We start from the raw sequence: 13,995 nt of genomic DNA, 5'->3' as shown, positions 1-13,995 counted from the left end.
AGAAAGACGACCAGATTTGAGATTTTGATGAAAATGAACTTTATTTCCAGTGGTAGTAATCTGTCCTGTGCAGGCATCACGTCACCTGACGTATTTTCTTTGTGTATGAAGGAAAATCCAGAAAAGCTCCAACTGTCCACCTTTTCTTGAGTTGTCTTGAAAACAGCTGTTCAGGTAGATTCTACCTCACATGATCAACTCATCATCGACAGAACTGAACTCCGTCTTCAGAGGATTCACTTTTTTTATTTATTTACACAAACTATCAGATACCTGAACATTCTGTTGTTGCATTACTTTTTCCTCATTAGGAATCTGATCCAATAACCAGCTGTATATGAGGCAGTCGGCAACAGTCTTAACAACATGGATCCAAGTGGGAATTCCACCAGCCAATGGGGGAGGGGGGGAGAGAGATGACAAACGGCAACCAATCAGAATCTCTCAGCACTCCTGCTCGCCACCACCCTGATGTTACCGTAGACCTTTGAAGGTGGACTTCCTGTGAGCACAAAGAGGTTTGAAGGTCAACACCCTGCGTCACATGTCGATTCCAGGAGATTGTTCTGAATACAACATTCACTCACACACACACTTACCTAGGATTAAGTTACAAATGGCCGTCCGGGCCATCTTGATATTCTGGAAAGATCCTAATAAGTGAATTTTCCTGTGAAGGGACAAAAAGATTTATATATTTTGGCTTTCAAAATAAATCACATGAACGCTGCGTATTTTCAAAAGAGAAACGACAGTCAGATCTTTGTTGATTTTCAAAGTGTGATGACGGTCTCTACTGATTCAAAATAAATTTTCTTCCCCAAGGTTTGGTCATACGGAAATCATTTGATCAAAACTCTAATTCACAGACTTAAATATATTAAGTATTTGTTTTCTGTGTGAATAGAGCGACAGCAAAACTATCACTTTCCAGGTAGTTTGAACAAAACTGCAGTGAAACAGCTAAAGTGCAAATGAAGACGTTATAAGGAAAAACCTCATATTGTTTATAATCACTGATAAAATAGCAACAACAAATGGTCGTGATGGTTTTTCTGTCATGTGCAGAAGTGAGTTCTCACGTGTCTGCCAGCACGATCCGAGTCTTTGTGACGTTCTCGATGGTGAATTTGGTTTTTCCTCCTTTTCCTGCGATTCTGCCGATGGCTCTGGATAAATGATCTCCCTTCAGAGGTTTCACTGCCAACACACAATAATCACAGACTCAGATTTAGTGACTTTCACAGAAACAAAAGAGAAGTGGTGATAAAATGTGGACAGTTTCCGAGATGACGGGCGTCTGTGATTCTTACCGTCTGTGACATCGAAGCTTTCTAGGAAAAGCTCATCTAATCTGATGAGTGCGAGAGAATCCTGGAAAGAGAGAAAGTGAAGTTAAAACTAAACAATATTAAGCAAAAAATAAAACAAAAACTGGCTTACGAGTAGATTGGTTCAGTTTAGTTTACATGTCCCAGGAAGGAACCTTCATTTACTGGCAGCAGACGAGACTTGATATAAGTTTAATATCAGCAAACTAATCAAACCTTTAAATAAATCGTCACAACTACAAACACCTTGAAAACACGGATACTAGAAATCTGATTCAAAGAAGTAAAATATATTAGATAACTTACTTCAACCTGGAATCCGAGAACAAACGCTTTAACGAAATCTGTTGCTTTCGTGAGGGAGCCGATGTCCTGTGTGTCTTTGCACGTCTGAAAGAAAAAGAAGTTCATCACACACGATGGACGACCAGAGGAAACACAACCGGGGGGACGTGGTCAGTGACTCACTTTGATTTCAACGTTCCTCGTTTTGAGGTTGAATCGGACTTGGAGGTGCAGGTTCTCTACGATGGGGGTGTAGATCTTCAGCCAGTTCTCCTTCAGAGGCGTGTATCTGTGGGCGGGGATCGCGATCTTACGCATCTCAGTCGGTCCCTGAAACACACGAGAACAAATCAGAATCAGTGTTGACATCCAGCCGCGGCAAAACCTTTATTAAAACAAACTGTTGTGACAGAGAGCTGAAGTTCCATCCGCTCAGTGTTTCTGTTTTTAGCGGTGCAGAGTGTACGATTTAGGCCAAAGGGGTTTTCATAGTTTCATCTAAATTGTACGAATTGCTCTTTTCACTTATCTAGAATGGGCCATTTATATTTAAAAACCTTATATTTACATCGGGAGCGGCTCCTCTCTACGGAGGCAGCCATGTTTTTTTACAGTAGCCCAGACTGGACAAACTAAACCTTTTGAGTTTTTATGAAAACTGAAGCTGCCACAGGTTCTCTCCCATGAGGGAGGGAGGGGGTGTGTTCAGCTGCAACATGACACTTCACCACTAGGTGTCACTACATTCTACACACTGGACCTTTAAAGTTTTCTTGACGCACAACAACATTAACAAAGCAACGCAACAAATAATACCAGAGGATCATCAAAAGCAGAAATGAATCAGTACCAGCTTTGTAGAGGGTGAATCAAGTCAGTGTTTACACAGTTTATTAACTTTAGTGTTGAACTGATATTGTTTGACTTCATGTTATCTTGTGGTTTCAGTGATGCTGGGACTTTACTTCCTGCAGTCACAGTATTAAAGTGATAATAATGATATATGATATATATATAACATGAACTCGTCCCTCTGGTCGTTGGACGCGTGTTACCTTGAGTCTGTCGCCGGAGATCGGGGGGAACTGCGGCCGCTTGCTGGCCAGCGACTGCTCCGTGTCCATGTCCGCTCCATCTTGTTCGAGCTTTCTCTTCTGGGTCCTTCTCTTCACCTGGATGAAAGCCTCCGGGTCCACGGGGGTGTCCGCGGCGGCGCCTGGGACCGACTCCGTGTTCTTATCAACGTCCATCGCGAAGTTAAACCAGAAGAGCAGTTAAACCGGAGGGAAGAGTGAAAAGTGGAGGAGCGAGAGGCCACGGCGACATGAGGGAGATCCGCGTGCATCAAAGAGGACCCCACGGGCCACCGCGCCAGTGCCTGTACAGAACAACACAAATAATGACGTCTTAACTGAAAATATAAATATCTAGATCTGCTGCCGTGATTGAGTAAGACCCTGTCCATATTTCTGAAATTATGGTTATTCTTCGTCAACATTTATTTAACGAGTTAGTTTTCCGCCAGGCATTTCTCTGGGCAACCCAAACAGGAGCAGCAGGACCCCGGTTTGTTGTGGCAGCCATAGATATATATATGGTGGCAGCGGAATTCAGAGAGACAGCGGCAGCGCCTGGAGGCACTTCCGGTGGCAACAGGAAGTGCCACTGATCTGTGAAGGCTGCTGCCACAGCTGTTTGGGGCAGATTCCTTTGCTTCCACCTGGTTAATGGGCAACTGCCCTGAGATTCATACAGAGTTTATGGATGTTTATCAGCGTGTAGTGTGTTTATCTGCAGATATGCGTTCAGATGGTTTTTGAACGTATTGTTAGTCTCCATTTATCTAGAAATGTCTTTCCTTCACTTGAGGCTCTGAGGCTTCTGTCACACCTTGTAAATGTTTATTAGACAAACTGTGATTTGTGAATATGGGCTATACAAATAAAATTGTATTGATTGATTGATCAGCTGTCAATCACACACTGACCTTCCATTATCATAGATATTTAGTTCTATAGAAATTTAGAAATCTAGAACCTGGTTTGTTTTTATTACAGCTCATCTCTGTAAAGTGTGAATCCACTGATCCTCATTTTATTTACATGTTTAATCTACAGGCATATTATCAGCTGCTGTGTAGGTTTGTGCTCTGTTGATTTTCATGATCTGAACTAAAAACACTTGTGGCAACTGTTGAAAGCTGCCTTCCAACAGTATGACATCACAGTCAGCTTCCTCTACACAACAGTGTGACATCACAGTCAGCTGCCTTCCAACAGTATGACATCACAGTCAGCTTCCTCTACACAACCGTGCGACATCACAGTCAGCTGCCTTCCAACCGTGTGACATCACAGTCAGCTGCCTTGCTACAGTATGACATCACCGTCTGCTGCCTTCCAACAGTATTAGATCACAGTCAGCTGCCTTCCAACAGTGTGACATCACTGACATCTGCCGTCAAAGAGTGTGACATCACAGTCAGCTGCCTTTACAAAACAGTGTGACATCATAGGCAGCTGCCTTCAAAGAGTGTGACATCACAGTCAGCTGCCTCTACACAACAGTGTGACATCACAGGCAGCTGCCTTCCAACAGTGTGACATCACAGGCAGCTGCCTTCAAAGAGTGTGACATCACAGTCAGCTGCCTCTACAAAACATTGTGATATCGCAGGCAGCTGCCTTCAAAGAGTGTGACATCACAGGCAGCTGCCTCTACACAACAGTGTGACATCACAGGCAGCTGCCTCTACACAACAGCGTGAGATCACAGGTAGCTGCCTCTACACAACAGTGTGACATCACAGGTAGCTGCCTCTACACAACAGTGTGACATCACAGGTAGCTGCCTCTACACAAGAGTGTGACATCACAGGTAGCTGCTTTCCAACAGTGTGACATCACAGGTAGCTGCCTCTACACAACAGTGTGACATCACAGGTAGCTGCCTCTACACAACAGTGTGACATCACAGGTAGCTGCCTCTACACAACAGTGTGACATCACAGGTAGTTGCCTCTACACAAGAGTGTGACATCACAGGTAGCTGCCTTCCAACAGTGTGACATCACAGGCTGCTGCCTCTACACAACAATGTGACATCACAGGCAGCTGCCTCTACACAACAGTGTGACATCACAGGCAGCTGCCTCTACACAACAGCGTGAGATCACAGGTAGCTGCCTCTACACAACAGTGTGACATCACAGGTAGCTGCCTCTACACAACAGTGTGACATCACAGGTAGCTGCCTCTACACAAGAGTGTGACATCACAGGTAGCTGCTTTCCAACAGTGTGACATCACAGGTAGCTGCCTCTACACAACAGTGTGACATCACAGGTAGCTGCCTCTACACAACAGTGTGACATCACAGGTAGCTGCCTCTACACAACAGTGTGACATCACAGGTAGTTGCCTCTACACAAGAGTGTGACATCACAGGTAGCTGCCTTCCAACAGTGTGACATCACAGGCTGCTGCCTCTACACAACAATGTGACATCACAGGCTGCTGCCTCTAAACAACAGTGTGACATCACAGGCAGCTGCCTCTACACAACAATGTGACATCACAGGCTGCTGCCTCTAAACAACAGTGTGACATCACAGGCAGCTGCCTCTACGCAGCAGTGGCAGTTCCTGCTACACCGGAAGTGCCTCTACATTTGAGCTAGCCCTGACTGGGAATCCACGCTTGGACGTGAGTCGCGTTACTTTCCATCAGGTTCTCTGGAGACTCGAACCCAGCTCACATGTCGTCTCCTCTGTCGAAGCCTCAGATCGTCGCGCACATTCAGAAGAGTCTGAACTTCACCGTGTTCGACACCAAATGGATCCCGAGCAGCGCCAAGTTCGTATGCGTGGGGAACTTCCCCCGAGGAACCGGAGTCCTGCAGATCTACGAGGTCCAGCAGGGAGAAGCTCTGCTCATCAGGGAGGTGGGTTCACTCCTCAGGTCTCCTGATGTCTCCTCATTTCTCTAAATGTCTCCTGATGTCTCCTCATGCGTCTTCATGTCTCTTCACGTCTCCTGATGTCTCCTCATTTCTCTAAATGTCTCCTGATGTCTCCTCATGTGTCTTCATGTCTCTAAATGTCTCCTGATGTCTCCTCATTTCTCTAAATGTCTCCTGATGTCTCCTCATGTGTCTTCATGTGTCTTCACGTCTCTTCATGTCTCTAAATGTCTCCTCATGTCACTTGATGTCCCCTCATGTGTCTTCATGTCTCCTGATGTGTCTCTTCACGTCTCTAAATGTCTCCTGGTGTCCCCTTATGTCTCCTCATGTCTCCTCATGTCTCTAAATGTCTTCACACAAACTTCAGACTTTGTCCGTGTTAACTAAGGTTTCTAGGACAGTCTCCATAGTAACCACGTTAGTCCAGAGACACTTGTCTCCATGGTAACAGTCAACATACAGGAGGCAGCGACATGAGATCAAAGAGATTTTTAGTCCAATGTGTTATTATTATTGTTCTTTTAAACTGGAGATGATTAATTAACAATACAACACAATAACACATTTTTTCAGTCTCACAACCCTGAGCTGCAGAGTTTCTGTCCCACATCAGACTCACTCTAATAACTGAATGTGCACATCTTATTTTCATATTTGATTTTTTTATCTTTCTGGCTGAGTCACAACTTTGTCTTTAAAGATCATGTGTATCATCTACTTACTGGACTGATGATTAGTGGAGCTAAATTGTTGGATTAAATAAACTGGAACAAACATTCCCACTTCCTCTCATACTTACTTATTGTTTTTAGAATAATTTTGATTTGTCACTCACCCACTGACACTCCTGCTGTGTTACTAACAAACTCTGCTTTTATTTAAGGTGGAGAAACCGAAGCCCATCAAGTGTGCGACATTTGGAGCGTCCTCTCTTCAACAGAGACACATCGCCACTGGAGACTTTGATGGAAATCTCAATATATGGTAATTTATCCACATTTACTGACGACACTCTGAGTTTAAAAGTGAGTTCACAATGAGCCTGTTTCAAGTCAGAGCCTCTGCTGTCCACAGGAACCTGGAGGTACCTGACCTGCCCGTGTACAGCGTCAAGGCTCATAAAGAAATAGTGAACAGCATCCATGGTGTCGGTGGCCTGGGGATCGGTGACGGTGCACCGGAGATCGTCACCGGAAGCAGAGATGGTTAGAAGTTTATTTATTATATAAACCTTGATGAATACAGATATTAAATCCCAGGTTGAATGTTTAAAAATCACATGATTCCATGTTGAGCTAACACATAACTGTTTTTCTTCGGGGGATTCAGGGACAGTGAAGGTTTGGGATCCCAGACAGAAAGATTCACCCGTAGCCAACATGGAGCCGTTGGAAGGAGAAACCAAGAGGGACTGCTGGACTGTTGCATTTGGTGAGAAAAACAAAAGAACCAACATCCACAGAAACCCACTGGACGGCTGTGGGTTCTAAACCCACAGCCGTCCAGTCCAGCTTCAGGAACCTGGTTTCCCAGTGCACATGAATCCTCAAAGGCTCAGCAGAGGTTCATCTACGGCCTTTGGTTTAATAAAAACTATTTGTGTCTTCTAAATCACTTTAAAATGTCCAACCCTCTTTTGGACAGATGTCCCCTGTCTTCCTCCTGATTTACTGAGTGTTGATTTTTCTTGACTCTCTCACTACAGGCCACGCCTTCAACGATCACGACCGCTGTGTGTGCGCCGGCTACGACAACGGGGACATCAAACTCTTCGACCTGCGGAACATGTCCCTGCGCTGGGAGACCAACATAAAAAATGGGGTGAGGTGAAATCCTGGGCTGATGTGATGAATCCTGAATAACATCTGTGACAGCTGCTGTGATCTTTGTGAAGCTAGTTTATGTTTTTATTCGGATAAACTGTCCAAATACACATTATTTCTTCTGCACTGGAACCAGCAGTTGAACAACACAGTGGATAGAAGTGACTTCCCAGCATCGTTTAGACTGAGCTGAGGTCGATGCATGTTCCCACCACATGTCACATCAAAGCACGGCCCTGACCAGATTTGATAATTTATGTTATTATATTATTTGAAGGATGTAACGTCATTATGTTGTACTGAAGATTACTGCCCGGGGAGTAACTGTTGTTTTGAACATCACGAGCAGGTCTGCTGTGTGGAGTTCGACAGGAAGGACATCAACATGAACAAGCTGGTGGCCACGTCGCTGGAGGGGAAGTTCCACGTGTTCGACATGAGGACCCAGCACCCCACCAAGGGCTTCGACTCCGTGTCCGAAAAGGTAATTGACCCAAGGGGGGAGTGAGCCGGACAGGTGTTTGGCTCCGACATGTAGAAACACGTCAAAAGATGTCGTGTTGTTATTGTTTTTACATTCGTACGGTACAGAGGGAATTAGGTGCACACGTCGTTTTTACCGTTTTCACAGCTGGAAGAGTTCTGGGTCGTGTTTGTCTAACAGTCTCCGTGGCTTCATGACACCGGGCCAAGAACGACAGAGGGCAGCGAGGAGAGAGGAGAGAAGCCTTCTGTGGATAAATGCAAGAAAAACACACTTAAATTGGTGTCGGTGCTCAGGCCAGCCCGGTGTTTGCCATGAGAGAACAGACGCCTCAGCTTTCTCAATATTTGTCCAGTTCTTCTGAGCGACCAACAGGTGGAACCTCAGTGTCTCCAGCCATGAATCATGAGCTTCCACCTGATAGTTCTGCTCTAAATCACCATATAGAAGTATCTCTACACACAAGTTATAATAGTGGCCAAGACTTATTGGATATTTTTATATATTATTTTATTTATTTTCAGTTTTGCGTCCGTCTCCTGTGAGAAACGTTTGCAGAAGTCGGCAGAAGCTACTGAATCCATTAAATTGTGGACTTTCTATCTACCTGAAGCTGTTCAGAGAATGAAAAGCAGTTTACACAAAGAAGGTGGAGCCTGGTGAACGTGAGGGCAGGAGATCACAGGGGATAAAAACTATATATAAGAGACATTTATTAAAGAGTTTCCAGTTTGTATCAGAATCATAGAAAGAGTTACAACTGCTTATGAAACAATCTCACTGCTCCAAGGTCACATTATTGACCCTCATCCATTAAAGTGGCTGAGAGGTTTTCTCACAGCGTTCAGAGAGGGGCTCAGAATTCATTTGGCCGTTACTGATTTAATGGTTTGGGAAACGATCCCTCTTCTTTGTTTCAGGCTCACAAGTCGACCATCTGGCAGGTGAGACATCTACCTCAGAACAGAGACGTCTTCATGACGGCAGGGGGAGCAGGAAACCTACATCTGTGGAAATAGTAAGTCGTTTATCTTTTACCTCAACGGTTTGTTATTCCAGTTCATTTGAATCAAGGTCTTTAGGATTCATCATTAACTGTGAAACCCTTTTGTTCTGATGCTGACAGTGAGTATCCTGCTCAGAGAAGCAAGCCGGACTCTGAGGGCGTGGACATGGGCGTGGCCGGCAGCGTCAACCTCCTGCAGAATGTCACTCTGTCCACGCAGCCAATCGCAAGCCTGGACTGGAGCCCGGACAAGCAGGGCCTGTGTGTGTGCTCAGGGTTCGACCAGACGGTCCGTGTGCTCATCGTCACCAAACTCAACCAGGTGTGAGACGGTCGACCACAACAGACACTGATGCTGTGTGCAGCCTGAACCTCACGGGGTTAAATCCCTTTTTCTGAGGCGGATTTGTTCCTCTGGTCGTCTTTGGATCGATGTTTTCATGCTGCGGGTCTGATTCTCATCGTTTGACCTAACGTGCCAGAAAAGAATTAAGATCAACTGAACAGTGAGATGTTTGTTTTTGGATTTCTCTCTGTGCTTGGTTTAAACTCAGAGCCGATGTTATCCTCTAGTGCTGAGACACCTCCCTGTTTCCTGTGCCTCTGTTCAGACGGATGAATGAGTCTCACAGCTTCCAGTTCAGAGTAATACTTTGGGGATAAAGATCTAACTTCTTCCACTAGTTCCATTTTTGAGGCCTGCTCACTGAAGAGCTTGTCTCTCGTTGCACTATGGCTGCTCACTTTGTGTATAACTCTGTTTTCAAATTAAATCTGCTTTTGAAGGAAATAAGATTTTCTCAGAGTCCTCTTAATGAAGTACATAATTATGATATATATCATGAGTAAGTGGAGTCTCAGTTATTTGCTCAAAGGTGAGAAGCATCGTCATATCCAGCCTCTGAACCTGAAGAACTCCTGCAGGTCCTGGTCGTCCTCCTGTCGGTCGTGGATCCTCGCGTAGACGCTCCTCAGCAGCTCGGTCCTGCACTTTGCATCCAAGACGTCCATGTATTTCTCGATGCTGCCTTCAAACACAAACACAATCAAAGACACAAACACAGACACAGACACACACACAGACACACACACAGACCAGCAGGAAAGGCGGTTGTCTTGTTGTGAAGCTGTCAAGGAGGTTATGTCTTCACCACCAGGCCGTGTCCCTGACAGTTTGTCAACAGGACAATTTCCACAATTTCATTAAAATATATTGAACATGTTTCTAACCTCAGTCAGTTATTAATCTGACATCATCCTGCATGTGTGTGTCTGTGTGTGTGTAACATGTCACGCTCTATATGACCATCGCACCAGCTGAATGTGAGACATCTATATAAATAGCAGGTTATGGTAATAACACTATTTGTTAAGTATAATTGTTGTGTGTCACTCGATGGGTGGAGTTTCTCACATAATATGGTGTAAAGTGTGTAATAGTGAAGAATATGAATCTCTTTTTCTTGGAATGAGAATCTGGTACCAGTACTAGAACTCACTCAGGCCCATGACCTTCCCGTGTGCCACGAGGCTGGGGCCCAGCTGCGGGTGCTGGAGCTGATCCAGGGCCAGCAGCAGGCGGACGATCTCTCCGGTGATGAAGGCATCGTGGAAGCTCTGCTCGGCCACGGGCCTGAGAGGGAACCTGCAGTAAACCTCCACCGCCGCCCGGGGGTCCGACGGCTCCAGCAGCTGCACCAGCTCCATGTAGGCCTCGTGGAGCTGGACAGCAGGTAACTCATCAACTGTACTGGAAATCAACACCGGACTCCTGCAGCTGACTATATGAATAATGACCTGTAGTCAGGTTGTCCTCACAACAGGGAGGTCAATGAGGTTCTTATTGAGGAAATGTCTGAGCTCTAAATGTCCCAGATAACCACTGACCCCTGGAGCCATGGAGATGACCTCCTGGTAGAGCCGCTCGGCCTCCTCCTGGGTGTCTGCCGAGCGGGACAGGACCCGGGCCAGACCCAGCCGGGGGACGTGAGACCTGCAGTTCACTGGACAGGACACAGCGTCTCCGTCTCCCACTGGAGCCTCTGGAACTACAGACGTGAAGAGGAGTGAGCTTCTCTGACGAGCAGATCAAACACGTGACGCACACATACTGGACATTGTTAGATGTCCTCAACACATGAAGAACATTCACCACGTCTCTCTTCCAGGTTTCTTTCCACCTGTCTCCCCCTGACCTTGAAGGCCACTCTCACTTGGATTGTAAAGTCTGTCTCACCCTCTGCTGTCTCCTCAGTTCCGGGACAACAGGCCTGTTGGGACTTGTTGAGCTTTGCTTTGGAGGCATGAGCTGATCCACCGGGCTTGGCTGCTGCTCCACCTCGCCCCCTACAGGAAACAACACACAACACAAAGGCTCTGAAATAGATTTAAATTGTGCTAATGCAGAGAATACAGCAAATCACATGTGTGTCAGTGCTGTGCTCTTATGGTTCAAACTATTTAGTGTAGTCCTCAAACTTTTTAATATGTGTTAATGTTTCCAAAAGACAAATAATTACCTTTAATATATCTACAAGAACAAAAACAAGAACCAGAACTTGGTCCAGTGAAGCTTCCAAGATGGATGAACAGTAAGAGTCAGTGTTTGTACATGAGAAGTGAAGCAGCAGTGAAAACCAGATTCATCCAGAGGACGTGAACGAACTGACGAGCTCAGAACAGGTTTGTCCAGCTCACCTGGCTGCGGGTCGCCCGGCCTCCCCCCCCCTGATGGGGGCTGGAGCTTTGGTTACAGCTGCCGTCGCTCGGACGGGACCGGGCCCCCCCCTCCCCCGCCTGGCTCCTCTCTTGGCCCCCCCGGGGACCGAGGACCCCTTCACTCCTTTTGGTCGGGCTGTAGGTGCTTTGGCAGATTTCTCATTCTCCGCGTTCTGCCGGTCCTGCCACCATGTTTGTTCTGAGCGTAGATGGGAGGATTGATGTGTCTGTAGCTCACTTCCAAATGTCTGTGATATATCTGCTGAGTCAGTTACACAGACTCACGTGTCAGCTGCTCAGGTGGCGGTCCGCCCTGCGTCTGGTCCTCCAGCTCAATGCTGGCCTGGAAGCTGAGACAGGCCTCAGCTAAGCGTTCCTGGGACTCCTCTGAGTTTGGGCTGTTGTCATATTGAGCCAGCTGAGCCAGACCCAGGAGACTCAGGGCGTGGCCGTCCCGCGGTGAGGTCACTGCTGCCAGCCGGCAGGTCTGCAGAAAGCAACAGAGGAAGTAGAATGAAAGTAAAGGTTTACAGATATATGTGCTACACTGTGTTTCCACGCTCACCTTCTCCTGCATGTCCAGCAGCTCCTGACAGGGGGGGATGGAGCTGAGGCCAATCAGAGCCGTGAGGGCCCGGCATCTTTTGACCACCGTGGCCGGGCCCCCCCCCTGCTGGTCCAGCCTCTGCAGCAGAGCGAAGTGAGCGTCCAGCAGAACCCACTCCAGCTGCCTGCTCACCCGTCCACCACACACACACAGACTCACACTCTGGGCAGCCAGCACGGCAGCACTGAGAGCATCATGTGCATCATTCCAGCACAGGAGCAGAGACTCGGTTTTCATGTGATTAAACACGTATTTAACTGGTTTACACGGATGTGAATGTTCTGGTTTGTAACATACGTGTGATAGACCTGCTCAGCACTCATTCCTGACCGTGTGTTTCTCTGCTGCAGCTCGCCCAGGTTGAGGAGGCCTCGCAGGAACTCTGCGTTGAGGCTGGACAGAGTCTCCAGTGGATCCTGCTCCTTCCAGCTGGAGAGAGAAACACAAACAGGAAGGACGACAAAGATGGTGGTTTGTGACTGTAGGTCACTGCACTTTATTTAAAACAGTGGCTCAGCAGATGGTTTCTCATTGAGTTCATACAGACTTTGATGATGAGCTCTCACTCCTGCTGGATTCAAACATCCTGGTGCAGCACTGATACAGTCAAGCCCTCTCACTCTCCCCCTCTTTGGTGAATGCATCACACACACACACACACACACACACTCACTCTCACACACACACACCTCTTGCTGCAGCGCTGGCTGACAAAGTGCTCCAGTCCCTGTTGTAGGAACAGAGCAGCCTCCTTCTCCGTGTCCTCGGAGGCCCTCTGCTCCTGCTGCAGCAGAGCCAGCCCGGTGAAGAACCTGAGAAGATCAACACAGAGGAGATGAGTAACTCCCACATGTTCATCCAGATCACGTTGACCCTGGTGAACTGTCGGGCCTCAGCTCACAGGGTGACTTCACATGTTTTAAGAGTTCCAGGGGAGAGAACATGTGGGTGAGAGGTTTATCAAAGATGCTCAGATGTGAATTCCTTCCTCCATTGCAAACTGTAGCTCTGATCTGACCTGAGAGCAGGATGCAGGGGCCGCAGAGCCAGGCCGCTCTGGAGATGCTGGAGGGCTCCTCTGCCTCGACCCTGCAGCAGCAGCAGCCGCCCCACGTGGAGGTTGTACTCCCAGCTGTCTGGACTCAGAGACCAGGCGTCCAGGTACTTCATCAGAGCCCGGTGGATGGAGCTGTGGTTCTCCTCCTCCCTCGGAGCTGATCCACCTCCCTGCAACAAGGGGAGAGGGAGCTCTGACATTTAATGATGAATAATAATTCAGGGGCTGCTTTAATCCACACAGCTTTACAGAACAGTGTCACAGCAGCAAACAACAACATACTTCAATGTGCCTCACTAACTGCAACACTGTGTAATGAGCTGAGCAGCAGCGCCCTCTGCAGCCACAAGGGGTGATGCATTCTGTTGGGCTCTGTCTAGATCAGGTGGATTTCATGAAGAGGAAAACCAGGTTATCAGACTGAGTCGTCCCACTGAACTGAAACACAACTGACCGGGGGAGATTACCCATGATCCTCTGCTTCCTGAACCAGGAGAGCTGCTGCTGTAATAAATCCAACTCTGTTCAGAATTCTTGATTCTTTAAAAGTTTCCAGCTGAATATTGGAGATTAACTCTGGTTTTTAATAACTTCTAGGTCTTTTTTAATCTCATCTACAATTTAGCTTTGCTCCTCAATTTGATTATTTTGCAAGATCAGGAGTGGAAATGAAAGCAGCAACATTCTCTCTATTCCAAGTTAGGGAACCATCAAATTCATT

At 46.9% G+C, this 13,995-nt stretch overlaps 2 protein-coding genes across 2 annotated transcripts; one reads left to right on the top strand and one right to left on the bottom strand.

Annotated features, from left to right (window-relative positions):
• Nucleotides 1-15: 15 nt before the first annotated feature.
• pno1 (partner of NOB1 homolog) lies at nt 16-2,982 on the bottom strand. The gene is made up of 7 exons (XM_062400377.1): nt 2,672-2,982; nt 1,800-1,946; nt 1,638-1,721; nt 1,314-1,374; nt 1,083-1,200; nt 600-670; nt 16-502 (listed from the first exon to the last, which is right to left on the bottom strand). Exons 1-7 carry the CDS (start codon nt 2,864-2,866, stop codon nt 435-437), a joined length of 744 nt encoding a protein of 247 aa, XP_062256361.1. The 5' UTR covers nt 2,867-2,982; the 3' UTR covers nt 16-434.
• Nucleotides 2,983-5,264: 2,282 nt separating this feature from the next.
• On the top strand, nt 5,265-9,687 carry dnaaf10 (dynein axonemal assembly factor 10). The gene is made up of 8 exons (XM_062400376.1): nt 5,265-5,558; nt 6,463-6,563; nt 6,654-6,784; nt 6,909-7,010; nt 7,285-7,400; nt 7,752-7,886; nt 8,807-8,904; nt 9,013-9,687. The coding sequence occupies exons 1-8, from the start codon at nt 5,373-5,375 to the stop codon at nt 9,218-9,220; spliced, it is 1,077 nt and encodes a 358-aa protein (XP_062256360.1). The 5' UTR covers nt 5,265-5,372; the 3' UTR covers nt 9,221-9,687.
• Nucleotides 9,688-13,995: the final 4,308 nt, after the last annotated feature.

Source organism: Platichthys flesus, chromosome 12 (genome assembly GCF_949316205.1).
Source record: "Platichthys flesus chromosome 12, fPlaFle2.1, whole genome shotgun sequence".
In the NCBI taxonomy this organism is placed as follows: domain Eukaryota; kingdom Metazoa; phylum Chordata; class Actinopteri; order Pleuronectiformes; family Pleuronectidae; genus Platichthys; species Platichthys flesus.
The sequence above is the reverse complement of the archived record's forward strand: the minus strand, read 5'-3'. Positions and strand labels throughout refer to the sequence as shown.